At 39.9% G+C, this 22,010-nt stretch overlaps 1 protein-coding gene across 1 annotated transcript in view; it reads right to left on the bottom strand.

Moving 5' to 3' along the window:
• Window positions 1-21,696, bottom strand: part of gpr158a (G protein-coupled receptor 158a) — a 90,834-nt gene extending 69,138 nt beyond the window's left edge. Inside the window, exons 1-2 of the mRNA XM_030756881.1 lie at window positions 20,754-21,696; window positions 399-504 (exon numbers count right to left, since the gene is read on the bottom strand). Of these exons, the coding sequence (XP_030612741.1) occupies window positions 399-504; window positions 20,754-21,631 (984 nt within the window). The 5' untranslated portion in view covers window positions 21,632-21,696. The remainder of the gene's footprint in view (window positions 1-398; window positions 505-20,753) is intronic.
• Between the last annotated feature and the right edge of the window lie 314 nt (window positions 21,697-22,010).

Genomic DNA, 22,010 nt, shown 5'->3' with positions numbered 1-22,010 from the left:
ACCCAAAGTTATGCATTCAGTCTCAGACAAACACATCATATTTCATGACAACACAACCTTGATAGAGGTAACAAGTGAGACGAGCTGCAGCTGCCTTTAACAAAGCTTCTTGTGTGATGAAAACATAAATCTTGCCTGCAGCCTTGGCACACCATGGGATATATTTGTACGGATAAACATCAAGTGATTCTTTGTAACCACTTCATACTGTAGTCTAGTGGGTATATCTTGTTAACAGTAGCATTAAAGGTGAATCAGATCCCCATCTATTTGTCACAAGACATACAGATTTACTGCTTTTCCATTTAGAGCCTCGTGTAGATGTGACATGGTTGGCGTGGATTACAGTTCAGTTTAACTGAGCAAATCAATCTATCCCCCATGCTTGGCGCACTCACCTCCATAGTGGTCAAGTTGCATTGATGGGTTCCAGCAAACCAGCCGTCAGAGGAGCATTGGTCGATATCAACATCCTGTAGATTAATGTCCACTCGAACCACTCCCCTGCAGGATGGAAGGACAACATTAAAAGAGACCAGCGTCATTTCTAGCTCCTTGTTTTTATTTGTGGTCTCCACTAGAGGAGCTTTGCATGATTCACAATTCAAAACAATCATTATTTATCTTATACTAGGCCCCAAAATAGCACCGAAGTTACACCCTGTAGAGGTTTCCAGCCTGCCGCAGGGCTAACATAAAGAGACAGACAACCATGCACACTCACAGTCACACGGGCAATTTAGAATCACCAATTAACCTAACCTCACTGACTGCATGTCTTTATACTATGGACTTTCATATATGCTGACCTCATTGTTTGAAACATTGGTCATGTTTTATAATAACACCCACCACTATAACAGCATATATATTAGCCAGAAAAAAAGGAAAAGCGTATCACAAAAGTGGAGAGCGCAGAAGTTGGGACTCAAACCAGGATACTAATTTAGGCTGAAAAGTTCATGATAGAAAACCAACACAAGTCCCTCCAGCTCCAAAAATTTAAAAACAAAAAAAAGAAAAGAGAAAAGGTCGATTACAGCAAGTGCACACAAGGAAACACAACAGACAATTCCCTGTGTGCAGGTAAGCAGGACTGTTTATACACAGGGGAATGATTAGACAGCAGAACACAGGTGGGGAATGAGTTATAGCTGAACATAATTAACACAGGTGAGACAATCAGGTGATCAGGGGAAGACAGAGACAGAAAGTAAAACTAAGACAGGACATGAAAGAAAACTAACCTTCAAAGTAAATCAGAAAGTAACCCAAAAGACACACTCTAAACACAGAGACAAGAAGACTCACATTAAACACAAAAACAGAGATGAGGGAACACTCGAAGACAAAGACATGAACACAAAGATAAGAAACCAACAGGGAAACACTGAGAGAACCTAAGCTACTACTAAAAGAAACAAAGACATGAACCGAAACACAAGACGCGAAACTGAAACTCATCATTAGAAATAACCAGAAGGAAACGCAGGAATCAAAGACTCAAAGATGTATACAGAAAATAAAGCTTGCAAGCTAGAATAAAGAAATCAAAACACAAACCCAAACATTCAACAAATGCAGAAATCAGAACTTGAAACACTTGGAAAAATCAATAAACTCTCAACAGAAGCCCAAACTCAATTACATTCCCAAGGAAATCAAAACCCTAAAACAACAAAAAGGCCTAGAACCAGTACAAAGTGTTGTAGGGCCACTTGAAACCCACTGTTGAAGATTTAGAGCAAAGTAACAAACCTTTTTTTATATTATTTATTTATTTGTGATGGTCAGCATTTTCTTGGATGGTTTTCTAAACAGCAGCTTTTCAGATTAGGAGAGTTGAACTGAGGCATGTGGATTAAGAAATGTGAGACAAAGAATAAAGGAATGGAGAAGGACAGTACAGTACGAGCTTTTAGTTACTATCTGGCACATTTATTTGGCCTGCTTACTCATGGTTAACAAATGCAACTGCAGCTGTGGTGACACGCAGTTCATAAAGGCAGTTAAGTTACGCTACCTTAAAATCCACAGCATCAAATCACACCAATCTGCATCAAATTGCACTCAAATCTGGGCGCACAGATCCTAGTTTTAGATTAGGTATTACTTACACTTCCAACGGATGTAATGGTGAAAATTTAGTGCTAGTAAACATCCATCAATCAGCTTACAAATCATGGAAAAAGATGCCCCAAAGCTTGCCTGAAAGTCATTATGTTTTAAGCTTTCTTCAGGCACAAAGGTAGTTGCTGGCACATCTGTGGATATAATCAAAAGACTGAACTACCAACGGCTAATTCAGCTTAACTTCTAATGAAACCAGTCTGCCAAAATAAAATAAAATAATAATAAGCAAATAAAAAAAAGATCTAACGATGTGGCTGACAGCTAACTGGATTCTTTAACATCCAGTGTGAATCCATGCTAAATTTTTATAGGTTATAATATGTTATAAAGCAAAATTTGAGCCATTTGTCCACCTCATGTCTCATCTCTTCCTCCTGAGACAGAAATCAGCCTGACAGAGACACCATTACCTGTGGCTAGATCACAACAAGATGCTCAACAATGGCAGCTCCACAAGGCTGGACCCTTTGTTCCATTTCAACCAGCTGAGCCAGGCAGGACCTTCTAACAGAGCTGCTGAGGATTTACACTTACTTAGCTTTCTAAAGCTCTGTGAAGAGAAGGTCAGCATGTGTGATTTTGAAGGTCAGCCCCTCTGATTCTGACAAATCTTTTCTCTGGTGTGGCATATGTCTCTTTCACAGGTGCAGCTCACAGGACAAACCAACAGACAGTTGCATAATGCCATATACTATATGTGTAACTATACAAGAAAAAGAAAAAAAAAAAAAAAGCTTGACAAAATATTTCAAATCTACAAGAAACCCTGAACTGTCTCTCAGTGACCTCAGCCCACTTACAGGCTTTTTCTCTCGGTAGACTTAAAAATGGAGCACAGCCTGCGGCGAGTGTTGTTAGAAAATCTATACCGACTTTAAACTTTGTGGAAGACATGCTCTGGAGAGTTATAGCTCGGCAGGACGAGTATCATGACACCGAGATGATGTGCGCATATGAAAAAAGGCATTTCTCTGATCCAGCATTCAGTACCTTCAAATTTGTTGCACACAATATTTTACATAAACACCAGCCGACACAAGAGGAAAGAAAACTGAGCAACAGATATCACCAGATATATTCTTTCTTATTTGATCAGGAGGAATATAAACACACAACACCTCCCCCTCCACAGTGAGCGGGCAAATCAACCCTGTTATCTATTTAATCAGGCAAAATCTGCAGCTGCTTCCCTGCAAATAAATCTGTGGCTGACTTTGCACTGACCTTTAACTCCTTTGATGCTTGTTTGAACACTGACATTCATGTTGGTTTTATTTTGTTATAGGATTAACAGATAACTTTGGTCTCCCGATTTCCAGGATTTACAGCATAGATTTCAGACCCCAGCTTGAACTGTAGTATGGATGTATAGTGTGAACAACCACATTAATCCTCTTAAGTCTAAGTCATCATTAGTGATGACCCAAACACTAACCCTAATTTTAGCCAATCAGAATATGCCATTTTTATCTTTATTAAACTGTTCTCCCACATTTTGGCAATAAAAGAATAAAGAAAATACTAACTTTAACTGACAAACACTATTTGCATTTTTTCCAAAAATGTCTGTTTTAACTTTCTCCAAAATACAAGAGATGCATTGGGGCAACTCAGGGTTCAGTATCTTGCCTAAGGATGCTTACAGTATACCGTCACTTTACGTATCAACGGTGACATCATCACACATCCACATCCATTTATACTCTTTACTAAGGCACGTTTGAGACAGCAGCAATACAAAAACCTGGAGGTGTATAACCAGCAAAAATGGCATCAATTCTCAGCTTTGCACCAGTGGATGTGATGTCACATTTGTCATACAGCACCATTTGCAAGAGTGGGAATGGCAAAAATAACGGCCTTATAAAAAAAAAAAAAAAAGAAAAGTAGACTAGAGGAGCTGGGGATCAAACCACAGCTCTTATGATTAGTAAATTCCCTCCTCATTCCCATTTGCAGCCAACCCCAGACTTCTTAGACCAGAAGAGCAAGACAACGTGCCCCTCGTTCTGCCAAAATAACTATGACCCCATCAATGGACTCTACAAGACCTCTGATTTTTTTCTGTATTATCAGGTGCCAAAACAATCACTGCAGATGCTTTAAATTCTGAAAGCTGTATGCTGTTTTTCAAGCACATCCCACAGATGTGGTTTGAGACTTGGGAGACTTTGAAAGGCCAAGTTAACATCTTCAGATTTTAGTCATGTTCTTCTAACCATTCCTGACCAATGTTTGCAGTGGGGCAGGATGCCACTTGCATTAGGGAATATCATCGCCATGAAGGGGTGCCCGTGGTCTGCATTAATGTTTGGGTAGTTGGTGTAAGTCAGTAACAGCTACTTAAATACTGGGAACCAAGGTTATCCAGCAGAATTATAATAACAGCAGTTGCAGCCATTGCAGTGTTAGTTTTGATACACATTGTGCATGCACATAAACATATAAATGAAAACAGATCTGTTGAAATACATTACTTCTATTTGTAGCGTGCACATGTAGTTCATTTTTGTATCTTCAACTTTATTAAATGTCATTATCTTATTTTCTATTCAGTTCTTTTTGGGAGAAGTGGGGTAAGGAAATATATGGCTGATACATATGTTTTTAGTGGTGGACAAGGGTCGCCATGCTGAGTAGCCTCACACAAAGCAAACTACAATGCACTGTGTGTTTTAGCACCTTTGCATCATAATTAATCTGAAAACTCCCAGCAATATGAGCTGCAGTAGCTCCTCTATAAGACTGAATGACATGAGCCACACTTCACTTCCCATGTGCATCAGTGAAACCACGACGCTGTGCCTGTTTCTACTTGTTATAAGTAATAATCACTATATTCAGCGAATACCCCACAAGACCTTTTGGAGATGCCCTGAACAAGTTGTCTACCCATCAAAATTTGGCCTTACATTTTAACTGACAGACGTTATAGCAGCAATGCAATTCACTTCACCTGTCAGTAGTTTTAATGTTGCGAAGGACTGATGTTTCATGATTGAGATCTGTTTCAGGGTTTAGATGATAAAAGTTTCAATTAATGAGCTTTGGCTATTAAGGCTTTAATTAGTGCCCAATGATTTGTTAATGCATTTTGCCCCTGGTGCCACTTTGTTAAAATGTCATGGTCTGTTATCTGTAGTTTTTAAATGAACAACCCTCTTTGCATCTTATCCAACTAGTTCTTTCAATTTAAAGTAAATAAGGCATTTATTATGGCAAACGTGTAAAATGTAGTTTAGACTGATGACTACTTTAAAATGAGTTATGCCTTCATGCATTTGCAGCCCTGTCCATATACTTAATGCAACAAATGAGGATAATTCAGAAGAGGTTTTGTGACTATTTGGTCACCTTATTTATTAGGTTGATGCCTATTTTTAGACTTACTTGATTAATTAAAATTATTTTAAATATTTTGAAGCACATTTTATGATTATCATATAAAATTGCATCTTACTTTTCTATTTATAAATTACAAACTCAACAATTATTAGTCATTCCATCCATCTACTGTCTCCTTAGTATGGTACAGGCAGCATACCAAGTATACAAAGTGGAAACCAAGTGGATATCAAGGTGATCTGAAGACAGTCTGGAGAACCATTTTCTCCAGCATTTCCTGGGTATGCACCAGGTCTCCTCCCAGTTGGACACACCAGAAAAACCTCACCTGGGAAGGCGCGATGGCATCCTGGTCAGGTCCCCACCATGAATCCTAACATTTCTGTGAGGAGGTAAAGAGGTTTTATGTACATGCCCAAGTGGTCCCTGTTAAGGACCACTTGCCCCTGTAGACTCTCCCAAGGAAAGCTGGTACTGGGAGAAGGGCCAAACCAAGTGGGTTTCAAAAGACCTATAGAGAAATGAAGTTGGGTACCCAGCAGGGTTATTATAGTTAACGAAAACGAACGAAATAACGAAAACTGAAATTGAAAAAACATTGTCGTTAACTGAAATAAATAAAAACTATAATTAAAAGGAAAAAACGATAACTAATTAAAACTGAATTGTGAGTTTACAAAACTAACTAAAACTAACTGAAATTATCGATAAACTGACTTTCATTTACTTGTTTTTTTGGGGGGGTTTTTAAGCCTTGTGGATTGATATGAAATCATTGTTTCCGCTCTCCGAGTTTAAGCTGGGAGCGCCACAGGACAACTGTGTGAGTGCGCATGTGCGTGCGCTCACCGCGCTGGTCCGCAAAGTAATGGCTGCGGTCTGCCGAGTCCCGTATGGAGGTTCTTTGAGTACAAACACCTGCACACGACCACAAGGTAATTAACACACACAATCCAGCTACACAAGCATAAATGCGGACATGAGGTCGGCAACTTCTGTAGGTTGTGTACAGAGGCCGCAAAGACCCTGCAGGTTTAATCAGCGAGCATCTAACCAAGCTAGCTCCAAAACAGAAGCAGCTTCAGGTGGTGAGAACATCAGGATGCAGCTGGATTTGAGCTTTGACTCCTTCAAAGAGTTTGTTTTTGTTTAACACCACATGTAGCTGTTATTAATCTGCTGCACTGATGCTGAAGTTTATTGTGGAGTTTATTGTAGAATTTATTGAGTTTGGGAGTTCATGTTTTTCTTTGTTTCTCCCTGATTATGCTCATGTGTGTCCTTAATATTACACAAATTTAGCATGTCTTGTGAACAGTTGGTTGTTGACTATATTTCTTTAAACTGTATCTTTTGTCAAGTTTTCATTACACAATAGTCACTTTTGCGCCTTGAATCTTGCACCTGATTAGGTATGAAAATACTAAAACTAATACTGAAACTAACTGAAACTAACTAAAACTAAGCATGAAACCAAAAATAAAAACTAATAAAAACGAGCAAAACCACTCTGAAAACTAATTAAAACTAACTGAATTAGAGAAAAAAAAGTAAAAACTAACTAAAACTAAACTATAATGTAAAATCCAAAACTATTATAACCCTGGTACCCAGAGCCTTCACAAAGAGAGCAAGGCCTCAATCTGGATCCAGGCCTGGGGCTCATTGGTAAGCGTGTGGTGGACCACAAGAGTGTGGACATATGTCCGCTCTCCTGTGGGCCACCAGCAGGCGGAGGAGCAGGGATCAGCAGGTTCTGGCTGCCCAAGGTGGATTTATGAACTAAGCTTTAGCCAGATATTTTATTGATGTGCTAAGTTACAAACAACAGACTCACAGTACATCAGAAAATATAGTTAAAAAAAACAGCAACAGCCAATAACTGTGCGGTTCTTTGGTAGCATGAACATTCCCACCATGATTCAGAAGATTCAAATTCCATGAATATATCCAAGCTGGCAGCTGGGATACTCTGTGCTCACATGAGCTGGGACTCATACAAACACCTTGTCCCAAACTGCTGGGTTTTGAGATCAGGCAAAAGTGTGGTTTCCATAGTAACACCTTAGTCAAAGCATCTTTTGATGTAACTAAAAAACACACAAAACAGCAAGTGGCAGTAGATGCTGTCAATGTTGACGTATCACTTTTGGGGAGAATAAAAGGCAGAGTTCATGGTTTCTGTAATATAAAAAAAAAAGAAGAAAGATAAACAATGACAAAATCCAATAAATTACTGCAGCTGTGACAAACTGTGAAAGTGGGAGAAGCAGCAGGTACCAAAGGAAAGGGAAAAAAAAACTTACTGATCTATATTAGGCTTTCTTTAAAAAAAAAAAAAAAAAAACTGTGGGTATTTTGCCATGTCATAACAGAAGAAAACACAGCTGGAATTAACAGCTTTATCACAGGACCCTCCGCTATAACTAACTCTGTAACAGTGTTACTAGTAACAGATGGGTGTGTCCACCTGTGCACCATATCATGCATCCACCACCTTATAGTGCTGGTCAAAATCTCATCTATACTGTAAATTCCCACTGTAGTGCACTACTAAATCATTATATGCACACAAGCTGTACACTATGACCAAGACCATCATGCATTGTGGCCTGTATATATATGTAGGAGAAAAAAAAGAGCAGAAAGATATGGTGCTGATGAGATTTTCTTACCCGTTGAGAGCATAATGCTCTTCAGACACCTCAGCTATACAGTGGCTCATCTCTTCCTGTGCCCCAGCAGCAGGATTTAAAAAATACGATTAAAATGTCTACCATAACCACATTTAAGTACTCATTCTTAAATATTCTTGTGATACTTTGAGTTGCTTCCTATTGAATTATTTTCTCGTGAGTTACAACAAAAGCAAACTGTTATTATAATGCACTTGACTGCTTTGAAGGGGCGTAATATAAATGCACAATGAATATATTAAAAATTATTACATAATAAAATTACATCTGCATGTTCCATCATGCTTTTGTGAGTAGATGCAGTTCTTATCATTTTTTTTTAAATGCTGTTGAGAGCTGTTTCAAATGCAATGTGTATACAAAATTACCAATGCTAAGGTGTCCCTGGCCCCAAGCATGGCACCAGTGTTTTGCAATTATTTTAGTGACAGATCAAATTTATCAACATTTTTTTGCACTTGCTCCCAACTTAGTCTAAACATCATATGAATGTAGCAAACACCAAATGAGTGAAAGCAGACAATTCAAACAGAGTCAGACAAAACTTGATTTTGACTGGCTGACTTTGAGTGGAGAGAAACCCTTCACTTCTCCCTTTCCATCGTTAAATTTCTTTCTTATGTATGGCCTTTGCTTGCATTTGAATTTTTGTAAGTCCCTTGCTGAAAATAGTCACTTTACTGGCTGACTACCTGTACAAGACCACTGCTTGTTTTGGATTAAAGATTTCCATGTCTCCTAGTTTCCCACATTTGAGTCCTCTTTCACACAAAGTGCTGGAGATAGAAAATTCTCACCAGCCACCAGCCAGTTTAAACAGTAAAAAATGTATGGAATATCAAAAATAAACAAGAGCGAATATTACTACATACATGTAAAGCAACACTTATAGTATGTTACTGTTCCAAACATGCTGATATCCACTATTGTATCACAGTAAAAAAATTTAACCAAACATGATTAAATTAAGCAAAACTATCCATTCATCCATTCTTCCATCTTCTTCTGCTTAACACATTTGGGTCCTGGGGTTGCTGACGCTTATGGCAGCTGTCATAAGGTGTGAGGCAGCGTATGCTTAACTAGCTTATCCTGCTAGTTAGTGGGGCAAGCTAAACCAAGCTAACATAAAGTCTTTCTATAAGCAAGACTGGCATCTTGGCAGCTACCTTGGATCAAAACTAGGCAGCTATTTTTGAAGCCCACATCTAAATGAACAGGGATAAAGCCATAACTTTTATTGTAATGGCCACTGGGCCATAAAAAAAAATGCATGGGCAGTCAAATTCAATAAGACATACTTCCTAGGTTTTTGCATCAACATAAGATTTAAAAAGCGTTCCCCCTCACAAGTTATAGTACTACAACACAGTTTCACAAAACATTAGTGAGCCTCTACTCACATTCTCTACTGGTCTCTTACGTGTACTTAACATTTCAAACTGCATAATACCAGCATTAAAAGGTCATACCAGCTTTGTTGCAACAACATTGCAAACAGCACTGTGAATACGTACGTATTTATGGTCTAAAAAATGCGACATTCGATAAAATATTAACAGCATCACCCTGATTTTGACATAACATCATAGTTCCATTAGTAAAATACATGTTTACATTGTTCTATAATGTTATTGCAATGTTGCAGAAAAGGGTTTGTATTTGCGGTTATTTTGAAACCATAGAGTACTGTTGTCAAAATGTCACCAGTTGGTAATTTTGCAAACTTATCAAATGATGACCAAAAGCATTATGTAACATGGGACCCATATAGCATCACAATTTGAACACAGCTACTCTTTTGTTGTCTTGTGGCAAATGTTCACAATGTAATGAATGCAATGAAACATCAAAGAAAAAGCCCATGTGTGGGAGATTTCCAGTTACATTTAAATTCTGCTTCTTTCCCACACAAATCCAAGTGTGCAAATTTACAGGTTTTTCTACATCTCGACGGCAGTCTCCAACGCTCATTCATCCACTGACTCTCATTGAGACTGTGTAGATAATTCAAATTTATTCAGGGAAACTCACTGTGTAAACCAGTGCAGGTAGACACGGCAGGTAATAATGCTGAGGCCATCTTAAAGCCCTGATGGTTTCATTTGATGCTGAGATTCAAAACAAATGAAATTACCACAAGTGACACACAGCATGAGACATCTGGAGGCTCTGCAGGCCTGCGGCACTCTGTGTCCATCTGGTAATCCATGCTAGAGTGTTATCACTTATTTAGCATAGTAAGTAAAAGCTTCAGGGTCAAAACAAGCAGCTAAAAGTTGGGATGTGCTGCATTGCTTTTTCTCCATACATGAATTGACTGGGTAGATGTCAAAAGATTATATTCAGCTTGTATATGTGTTATCAACATAGCAATAAAAAATAATAATGCACGTACACATCCACACACATTCACAAATGCTGCTGCTTTGGCATGTTCTCCAGGTGTATAAGAGCTGTTTACTATTCCCAACTCCCAGTGGACACCAGGTGAGTGCAATGCCCTCTTTGCCTGTACCACTGTTATTAATAACTGCTGCTCTGGTCTGGTCCTGCCTTGGGGCAAACTGACCTCGCTGCTCGCTTTTGCACTGCTGGTTGTTTGGCGTGAGAAATTACCTCCAATTATATGTTATGTAATATGGATTGGAAACGGTGCACGGAAACACAGCACAAGAATATGCCGATTTGTTTATGATTGAGAATTCATGAAACCACTAGTTTTAGTGGCAGCTTAAGTATTAACATTTGCTTAGCTTTTGCATTTGAAAAGTGGGTCTGCAAAAAGAGAAAAATAGTCTGCAGTCGGCTCCTCTTTTTTTTTCTTCTGCTCCCAACTCCCCAGGCAACCTTTAACTTCCAAGTCAAAGAGGACATATGGTGTATAAAATAGTTTGTGGGGAGAAAAGAAATAAGAAAAGGGAAAAAAGAGCAAGTGTGCTGGGTTGGAAACGGTGGTGTTGACTGGGTATGTGCTGCACAAAGACTGGGTCATAATTGAGACCGGCAACGAGGAGCATGTGGCAGAGCCATCATGGTGGCCATCAAGGCCCTTGGGCATAAAGACAGGATTATCACAGAGAGCAAGAGATAGTGGTGCCCAAGGAAACAGAGTGCTTTCTCCTTTCATCCTCCATTCTTTGTGAGTTTAAAGGCCAGGCCAGTAAAGAGAGGAGCATCCAACCAGTTGGAGCTCTTTCTGTCTTTCTGACTAACTCTTTCTCAGCTAATGTTAGCTGCCAAAACATTAAGAAGCTGAAATGAGATATATCTGCATAATAGCTTATAGTTACAAAAGGATATTCATTAAAAAAGTGCTTGCATTGAAAGCCTCTTTGTGTCCTTGTTGTTACAAGTCACTCTTAGATGTATTCATTGATGAATTTCATATGCTTTGAGCTATATGTCTGAAAGCAGAAAATTGACTCTGAAACTGATTACCCAATTAGTTTCTTATCACAGCACAGGATGCTGTGATAAATGTAAATTTCAGTTAGTTCTGTCCCTTAAAACAAAACTGTTTTTTGTAAATGTTAAGTTGGTATGTTATTAAAACAATGTGAAATGAATTGAATAAGGCACATCTGATCACTTAACACCATTTTTCAAAACAGAAAATAATTTAAAAAACAATGTATTTAATTTGCTTCTTGTTGGGGTTAAAATTTGAGGGCCACCCCAGCCTGAATGTGGTTCTGCCAGAGGTTTCTTCCTGTTACAAGGGCATTTTGCCTTCCCACTGTCTTCCGACTGTCACCAAGTGCTTTTTTATAGGGGGTTGTCTGATTGTTGGGGTTTCTCTCTAATATTGCAGGATTTTTACAATACCTACAAAATAAAGCACCTTGAGGCAACAGTTATGATTTGGTGCTAAAAAAAAAAAAAAAACTGAATTGAATTGATTTCACAAAATAACATCTCATTTACACCCATAAAACTTTCATTTTATGGCATCATATGACATCACGCTATATCATGGCATCATATAACATCATATGACATCATTGTGTTGCCTAGCAACCACGACAACAAGCCAAAGATTTAATAGCCTAGCACAGCTAGCTGTCGCCAAAAGTCCACGGCTAAACTCAACAGCACAAGAATTTGGGTGTCCATATGTAACCTTCTTATGGTAAATACAGCCCCATTTAAAAGAACCATACATTCACAAAGCTACAATGTGTGAACCCTTTTGGTTAGCTAAGAAGCTAATGTGCATACCCCAAACCATAAATACGAGGTTCCTTAAAGGAGTTCTTTCTTTGTTGCGGTACTTAGGGAAATAAGGGTAACACTTTATAGTAACCACTGCTATTAAAGTGTAAATTAATAGTTAATTTAACTTTTGTTCATGTTTTTGACTGTTAACAAATAATAAAACAATCATTAATAAAGTTTACTAACTGGTTTATAAACAATTATCTGGATGGTTATTGTACAGTTGAACGAAGCTGAAACTGATGCTTATAATATTTGTAATTAAATGGTCTTTAACCTTCCAGTTCCCCTTGTATAATGTCTGCCTGTGTGAAGTTATTCTCATGACATTGCAGGGAACAAGCCAATGAATTCTCCAGTGGGCTATCATATACTACCTTCTGCATGCTCTAGCTATACAGTATGGTACCTTCACCTAAACTAAAGTATTTTGAATATTTTTAGTATTTTTATCTTAAACAGACTTGTGTTACATGTCAGATAGGACAATTTCAGACAATGTTTTGACTGGATTCTCCTCACATGTTTGAAGTTCATATGTGAAAAAGGTATGAAGATGTAAAACTGTATTTTGTTTCTTTTTTACATTGTGTTTATTGCATTGGAGTCAGTAATGGTTACTTTTTTGTCATGATGCTCTCCATATAGAATTCACTTCCTGCCTGGAATTAAAGCAAAACATCCCTTTTAAACCAAAGATAATGCAAAGGAGAGGAAAACACAAAACTTTAAAAGTCGCTCCTTGGTTGTGTAGCCAAAGGAGTTGCATGCCTGCATGAACTTGCATGCAAGTCTCAGTAAGAACCTGTCCTTTTAGAAGGGCACAATTTGTTCATTATGCCATGCAACCATCACAATGTAGGAACCCGCGCAGCTTTCTCATGGAAAATGTCTCTTACGTGATGGAAATGCATTAAGCTGACAGGACACGTAGAGACTGCGAGTCGAGCCGCCGGGCATGATGCTGCCTGTCGACCAGCATTTCAGTGCAACCTGGGTTATTTTATTGAGTCCTGTCTCTGGTCATCAAAAAAGACACAGCGCCTGTGGCAAAGTGGCTGTGACACAAAGCGAATAAAGACTGCTTCCTTTTCAGAGAGCTGGCACTTTCTCTTATAGTTGATACACTCTTGTCATTAAAGGGTCAGTTCACCCCAAAATCAAATTTATGTGTTTTTTTTTTTTTTTCCCCTCTGGCTTGTAGTGCTGCTTATCCATCTAGATTGTTTTGGTGTTAGTTCCCAGTTTTGGAGATATCAGCTGTAGAGATGTCTACCATCTCATGAATATAATGGAAGTAAATGACACTTGCCTTGTGGTGCTCAAAGCAACAACAACAAAATACAGCTGCAATGCCTCTTTCCACAAATCATGAGTGGATACTTTAAAAACAATCCACATACCTTGTTGTAGAACGCTGCATGTAGGAACTATTTTTTCTACTGTCTACATTCACTGTCTACATCTTCAAAGGTGGATGCACGCTTCCATCTGCAAAGTGTACAGCTGGAGAATGTAGGCCAATAGAAGCAAAATAGTTTTTCTTTCTCTTTCTTTTCTTTTCTTTTTTTTAGTAACCAGGTCATCATTGTTGGAAAGAGACATTGCTGCTGAGTTTTTCAAATGTATTTTTGGTGCTTTGACTACCACAAGTGCCATATGCAAGAGAAGGCAGACATCTCTACAGCTGATAGCTCCATAACTGTGCATCTCACACCAAAACTATCTAGGTGGATTTATAACACTACTGGACAATTTTTTTAATTAATTTTGGAATGCCCTCTGCTGATGAGCAAACAGAAAGTCAGAAGCTCGTTCTGTAAATAACACTTTTGTGGAGGAATGTTAAACATCATTATTGGATTAAGCACTCAGTCCTGGGCACATTTCATTTTTGCTAATCAAAAAGAGACTGTAACTCATTTCCATTGCAAAAAAATATCCCAAATTTAATATAAACATGAGCATTTTCCCGAAGGACAGTGGGAAAGTGGAATGACATGGAAATATTAGGGAGATACACCAAAGGATCAGTTATAGCAATTTTGTGTATTAAATATAAATGATCCTAAAGCTGGAATTTATTTTATATGTCATTTTCACTAAGAGGTATATCCTCATTGTCATATGTTTATTATCAGTTATCTACCATAATAAGCATATTTTGCTGTATTTTTGTCCATTTACAGAATCTAACAATCCAAGTCTTTAAAAATTCCCCAGACCCACCACAGCACTCTAAGTCCTCTACTCTAAGTCCTCATCTGATACAACAGATTCTAATGATAAAGCTACAGCAGCAAAATTACACACATATTTGTATAATCCATCCCAAACCGCATGCTTTAAAACCCGTATAGCTCGATTTTCTGTAATGTTGGCATTTACTGGCTGAAGGCATTGACAGGCCACCTTACTGAGAAGCGGAGTCCCACTGACGTCAGCACTGAAAGAAGGAGCACCTTGGGGATCTTTAACCCCTGCTTCCTCCAGGTCACACTCAACAGAAAATCTACAAGGTCACACTCGTTTTTAGCTCATCACATTTGAAAGCTTCCTTCTGTGTGTATGTTTTAGATTTCTTCTTGCTGTTATGCTTAGCTGCAAATCTAATTTACCTCTTGGATGCATTTCTTTCTTTTTTTTCTTTTTTTTACTCCTACCACCTTTCATCTCAGTTTAGCATCAAACATTATTGCATTTAGCCTCGGGAATTCTGGGGTTTTCTTCCTATTTGTTTCTGGATGGTGTCCATGGAAGCAGATGCTGCTGGCTCCTCCTGGAGCTCCAGGGCTCCCACTCTGTTAGACACTGGGCATCACAAAGCACTCGTTCTGTCCAGACTTAAGCTGCATGTACAGCAAAATAAGAAGCAAAGCAAAGCATAAACGTAGCGGATTCTGTACGTATATGATTAGAACCTATTTGGCCTTTGGAGAAATACGCTGAAAATACATATGTTTTTTACAATTTAGTTGTACTTTTAAGCTTCATTTAATCTGCCTCATTCGTGCTGCTGCTGCTGGCAGAGCTGCCTAAGCTTCAGCCTGAAAGCAATTAAGGTCTGTGTTGTGAAAGGTGAGCTTGAAGTAATGTGCCTGCCTCACTTTCCCTTACTTTCGCTGGTTTGTTCTAACACTTTTTTTTTTTTTTATTTGTGTTTGTGCTGTCATGAGTTTGTATCTGAAGTTAGAGTGATCTGCCAATTAGGACTACAAAGTGTCATCCTGAAGAATGTCTGAACCTCCAACAATGGCATGCGCACACTCATACACACAGAGATACACACTTGGAAACAGCCAGTCCTCTCTGTGCGGACTAAGCTGCCTCCCCTGTGCTGCAAGTGCAGCTGAAGAGGCAGATGGGAAGAGAAGAGACAAAGTGTGAGAGGTGCGATTTCTTACACCTTCACAGAAACAACAGGTCGATCTATCTCAAACGCGTGTCCACACACTTCAGTCACTTAAGTTGTTTAGCACCTGCATGCTCAACAAATGGGATGGGGGAAAAAATAGTCTTGGTTTGTGTTAATTTCCATATGCCAGAGGCATAAAAAAATCCAAACAAGTCACCTTGCTTCTTGCAACATCATCACCCCAAAGAGGAAGTGACTGAAGCTGGAAATAAAGACAGCCCGTGCAGGGCTGTTGTTCTACATCTTTCATTATTAATTCATTGTCGTATTGATTGTGTATTCATCTGCAGGGGAAGCGGAGGAGAACTGATGTCTGAGGCAGCTATATTAGCCAGCACTTCCCTTCCTCTCCTGTTTCTTATCTGGGAGGCTGCTGAGGCACTGGGAGGATGCAGGGTGAGCCGCCTGCTACTTTGATACTTTGTTGGAAAGATGGCTGTGAGAAAGAAAACAAATGAGGCCTGGCAAAAAGGACACGAGGACGTGCAAAAAAAAGAAAAGTTTGACTATCCAAAATATGAAATTCAAAGCCAAGTAGTACACACAAACCAAGCGGTGACTATCAGGGTTTTCAAGACTGCGCCAGTGATTAATGAGAACAGCATGTTCTTTGTTAAAAATTTACATTTGTTTCTAGCATTTGGGTCAACAGGAGAGAAAGGAGGAAACCTATCGTGCACAGAAAGGGTACTGGTAGGTTTGAAAGTTGCATTCCCAACATTTTTCCTAGGTATTTCCAGGGATTTTTATCTACCTTTCATGTGTGTTGTTATATTATTACTTAGAACATCTTGAGTCCGTTTATACCAGCACACGTTTGATGTAATCTTTGAAATTCTCTCATGACAAATATTTGCCCACAGGAGTTTTGGTGACTAAAAGTTTAACTTCATTACTGAAGGAATAGGTTTTTATCATAAGTCCCTTCGTACAGTGTATATGAAGCCACTGCAAGAAACCAGTTATCTGAGCTAATCATAAAGACCGAAAGCAAGGTTAAACGGTTAGCCTGGGTCTGCAAAATTCATCTGAAGCTCACTGGCTCCAGCTGAATGTACACGACTGAAAATTTTAGGTCAACTGCTTACATTTGGTTTGATTTAATATGGCGTGGTGTTAATAAGAACAGCAGAATGCATAAAAGAGATGAATATGCCATGCATTTGTCTTCCTCAACAGCTCGTTTGGTCAGCTCTCTGAAGATGGATATCTAACAGTGCACTCATTGCTGCTGTTGTCTTTATTGTCTAAGCATTTGTATTAAAAACAAACTCTACACAGAGGACCGTTTCAGCGTGGACGCTGCCATTTTTGGAAAGAGACAAATATATTCTCACATATCTCTGTTAAGACTGAGAGAGGAGAGATGAAAGAACAACAGATCTGCTGTATTCAAACATCAAGGATGCATACAGCTCGTCTCCCCTCCCCCCCGCTTGGTAGCTCAGATCACAACCTGGTTCACCTCACCCGCTTCTGTGGCCTCTAGTCAAGAGGCAGCCTGTGACCACAAGGACAGTGAGGAGATGGTCAGCATGCTTTTGTGGCCCTACAGGGCTGTTCTGAGGTGACTGACTGGCAAGCACTCAGTGAGTCACAGGGAGAAGACTGATGGATTCACAGAGTTGATCACAGACTGCATAAATTTCTGCACTGACTCCATAATTCCAAAAGAGACTGTGAAGCATTATACAAACAACAAGCTATGGGTAACAAAGGACATCAAAGCACTCCTCAACAGGATGAAGAGGATCTTCACAGCTGGCAATTTGGAGGAGGAGAAAACAGGTCAAAGTGAACTGAAGACATCAATCAAGGAGGACATGGACAAATAGAGGAGGAAGCTAGAGTGGAAAATCCAGCAGAACAGCATGAGTGAGGTCTGGAGTGACATGAAGATCATCACTGGTTTAAGCCCAACCAGCAGCAGTGGAGTTGGTCTGTTCTTTAACAGATCTGACTATATGGCATTGATCTGCCACCTTCAGAAATTTTCTGGGGACTCAGCAGTACACTGATGTATCTGAGAGGATGATGAGGAAGAGCTGTCATGGCCAACTCTGTTATGCAGCATGAGCAAAACCATCTGCGGCTTAACGTGGAAAACACTAACGATCTGTTTGCGGACACAATGAGGACCAAAACATCTGTGACATTGACAATAAACTGGACTTCCTTAAAAACACCTTTGCAGTATTTAATTTAACATTGAAATTTGAGTGCTTATTTTTACTTATTTTTATTTAGATATTTTACATTTTCCATCTTTCATATTTATATTCAAATTGAGTATCTGTAACAAAACGCCCCCTACGATTAATAAAGTAGTCTGGTTCTGATTCTGATGATAGAAGGCATGCAAAGTGCAAACGTAATCATGCTAAATATTTTCATTTTACATTGTTTTCTTCTATCAGTTTATTAAAAGGGTTATTCCACCACTCCTTAACAGATTTGAATTTTAATTGTTTTGGGCCTTCTTACTAGGGTGTTTATATGCAACTTTTTTTCTATGTCTGTTTGGTTTATAAAACCAATTATGGACAGAATAATAAAGTCCAAATAAACAAAGCCACAGATTAACATACAGCACTACTGTCTTTATGCTAAGCTAAACTAACAGCCTCTGGTTCTGTCTTCACATTTAATGTATAGCTATGAGAGGAGTATATATCTTCTTAACTGCCAGGTTGAGCACTGCCATTGAGTTCGTGTACACAGCCTTAAGTTTTACCTCTGCTGAGGAGCTTACAGGCTCAGTTTGATGGTTTGTTGGCAGGATTATTCAAAAAATTAAAGATGGAATTTTTCAGGAAAAAAATTACCAGATGTGCTGCTTAGATGTTTGAAGTCAATCTGGATTTGGATTTCTTTTGTAGGAATTCTTTACCATTGTAGGATATGAAAAACTGACATTTTGCATTATATCTGCATAAACTAGAACAAGAAAAATTGGGAAAAATCACTTTACTGTTCTCATGAAAATATCACAAACTAATCTATATCCAGACATTCTCCTGGATCATGTGTGGAGGGAATATTGACCTTTGTCAGAGGTATGCAATCTTGGAGTGCTCTAATCAGATATTTAATAGATTTACAAGTCAGTGTAATCAGTAAGAAACCCTGGCTTCCTTATAACAGTGGTTCTAAAAGTGGAGTCAAGTGATTCCAAATTAGTCCATGACCCATAACCAAGGAGTCTGCAGAATAATTTAATATTGTGGCGGCGGGGTGTGATTCTGGGTGCGGCTGCAGGGGAGAGGTGGGGCAGTGGGCTCTGAGAGGGGCATCAGGGGGATGGGCAGCACGCAGCTGCCCAGCATGGGATTGATTGTGTGTGTTTTTGTCTATTTACGCAGTAGCTGGCAAGAGGAGAGAGGATTGAGCTGAGCTGAGGTGGATGCCTGCCACACATGTAAAAGTTACAAAACAAGAGAACACAATAAAGAGTATTGTGACATACAATCCATTGTTGCTGTTGTGTGTGTTTCGGGACTGACCGTTGGCTTAAGTGCTGCAAATATAAATCAAAATATTGGGTGGCATAAATAAAAGTTAAGCTACCTTTAGCCTATGAGAAAGTCCTCTCATCATGTAACGAACCATTTCTGCTTTTTAGCCATCTAGCTAGCTTGTGAGCATGGAGAAACATTTGAGTAGGTCCACAATGTCAAGGGACACTTAAACCCAAACTAGTCGACCTGCCTCGGGCACAGGATCTTTAGAAATGTTCCATCTCTGTAAGGAAAAAAAAAAAAAAAAAAATTGTAAAATGTGCCTGTTTTGGTGGGTGAAACCCTTAACTGAAAACTAAATCTTGAATGAACGTTACTCTTTACAGACAGCTCTTCAGGGGTATTAAACAATACAAACACAGATGCATTACCTTCAGTGATGTATGGAGAAGGCCTCAACTGAACTGGTTAAATAAAAGTGCCTGTAACTCAGAACAAGAAATCTGGTTTCACTAACAAACTAGAGTTGGTGTGTTGGACGGGTTTGACTTCAGATTGCTTTAGTGGGAGTCTGAGCTTCAGTGTGTGAGGCTGCTCTGAGGGGATTTAGTGTGGGATAACACCAGGTAGCTGATAGCGTATTACAGTATAATCACTGCAGGTTTTCACTCATTTGCAATCCGTGCCAGCCTGCGAGCAACTTGAGTGTGTCAATTAAAGATTCATTGAAAGCAGTACAAACAAAACTAGTGATCTGGATTAAATATTTATTGAGGAGATGCTTGTCAGGATCCTATGGAGCTTTAACACTTGACTCGTCCAGTGCATGTCACTATTGCTGGAATAAAACATGGCACATTATACCACTGAGCTGCAGTCGAGGTTTTATGGTTTGGAGAAATCAACCAAACATCCTCATCTGCTGCTGTCTGCTGCTGAGCTTGTTTTTTCTTACAGAACTCATCGCAGATTTAACAGCCTCCCCTGTTGAAGAAGGTAAAAGAAAGGGCACGAGGCATTTCCTGACTGCATCCCCTGTGAGTTTGAAAAATGAATTAGGGCCTGCAGCCAGAGGTTTCCACCGCTGCTACATCCAGTAACACCCTGGGTTATTTTTAGCATCCCGCCGTCATGTCAGACTGGAGGAGAGAAGAACCCTTCTCTCCCCCTCCCTGCCCACCCTCCTGTAACAAGAGGAGGCCAGTGGGAAGCTGTAAGGCACTTATGATCACCTTACAAAGCTTTACACAGGTTTGGAGATGTAGTGGAGTGTGAGCTCACCTGAACTCACCTTTAGGTTGACAAAAATTATTTTCTATATAAATATGTTGTGCTACTAGGAAAGTGAAAGCACTGCATGTGTGTGTTAAGCTTTAGAAACATGGTTTAAAGGGTAATTAAGCAAAAATAAGACTTTCAGAGTTTGATCTGCATATATATTGTTTTCCTTCACATAACGGCTCAAGTTTGAACCCTCAATGTGCATACCTGAATTCAGGAGCCAGGTTGGATTTTAGGCCATAGAAGGCAGTCGATAAGGTCAAAAGCCAACGGGGAATAAAATTCCCATTCTCACACTCCAGGTAGGGCGCAGACCATCTGACGTGCGTCTTGTCCGGGATAAAACTCTCTCCTCTTTTCAATGAATTGTCCACCGATCTGAAATCTTGGCTCAGCACCCTCTTATGGAAACTAGGGTTCTTCCTGTCTTTTATTTCGTGGTACCACTCGGTCTCTGCCGTGCGGTTGTGCAGATGACGCTGGGCCATGCTGGAGAGGTCTTGAAGTACTATTTCTCCACCAGCCCTGGTGGCTTGGAGAAGCACCAAGGGCCCCGGGAAAGATGAATCCCCACTAAAAGTAACAACCGCCCGGTGAATCTTGGCGTCTCCTTCCAGTATACTCCTGACTAACGCGTGGTACCACTCAATGTCTCGCCGGAGGTTGTGCTCCCTGGACCTGTTGGCTTGCAGGATCATGTTGAGGAAGTTTGTGGCGTGCAGTACCGTATCCAGCACGCTGCTCATGGAGTAATGCGGGGTGGCGTGTGACCTTCCCCGCAGAGAGGGGAGCTCGTACTTCCGCGAGCAGTTGGCATTATTTAAGGTGGTCGAGTTCCCCGTGTGTAAAAAAGCCGTGACGACCCTGCGGAGATGCTCGTCTGTCTTCTGCGGCAGCTCCGCCGTCTCCTCGGCAGCATGATGAGGCGCACGGAGATGCGCCAGCTGCCGACGGTGCGTCTGAGCGCCGTAAATCGCATCCCCTGCCCCGATATCTTCCCCGTGCGCTGACCATTCCGCGTATTTATGGTGTGATCCGATCACAAATCCAACTTGCAGCAGCAGCGACAGCCGGAAAACAGCCATCTCCCTCCAGAGAGTGAACACAGATGTTTGGGGGATTGCTGCTCGGAATTAACAGTGTCGTCGGGCGGGTGTGATGTAAAAACCTACCAAATTGCCCCGCTAAACCATTGCTTCACCACTTGTAGGATATTCTTATAAGCTCCACGTCTCTGTTCTTGAAATCAAAAAGAGGGGAAACCGCCAGGAACCCCTTTCCTCGTCAAATGCCTTCTTCTTCTTTACAGATGCCTCATACAGCTTGTTGATGTTGAGTATCCGCTTGCAGCTGTTTCCCCCCACCTTTCTCTTTCACACTCAGTAGACAAGACTGTTGGCTTTGCTGTGCCGCGGACGTTCTCCTTCTGTGTGTTGGCTACATAGACTGAATCGAAACGAGGAG

Source organism: Archocentrus centrarchus, chromosome 20, assembly GCF_007364275.1.
Source record: "Archocentrus centrarchus isolate MPI-CPG fArcCen1 chromosome 20, fArcCen1, whole genome shotgun sequence".
Lineage (NCBI taxonomy): Eukaryota > Metazoa > Chordata > Actinopteri > Cichliformes > Cichlidae > Archocentrus > Archocentrus centrarchus.
Note: the sequence above shows the minus strand (reverse complement) of the source record. Positions and strands in the feature narration are given on the sequence as shown.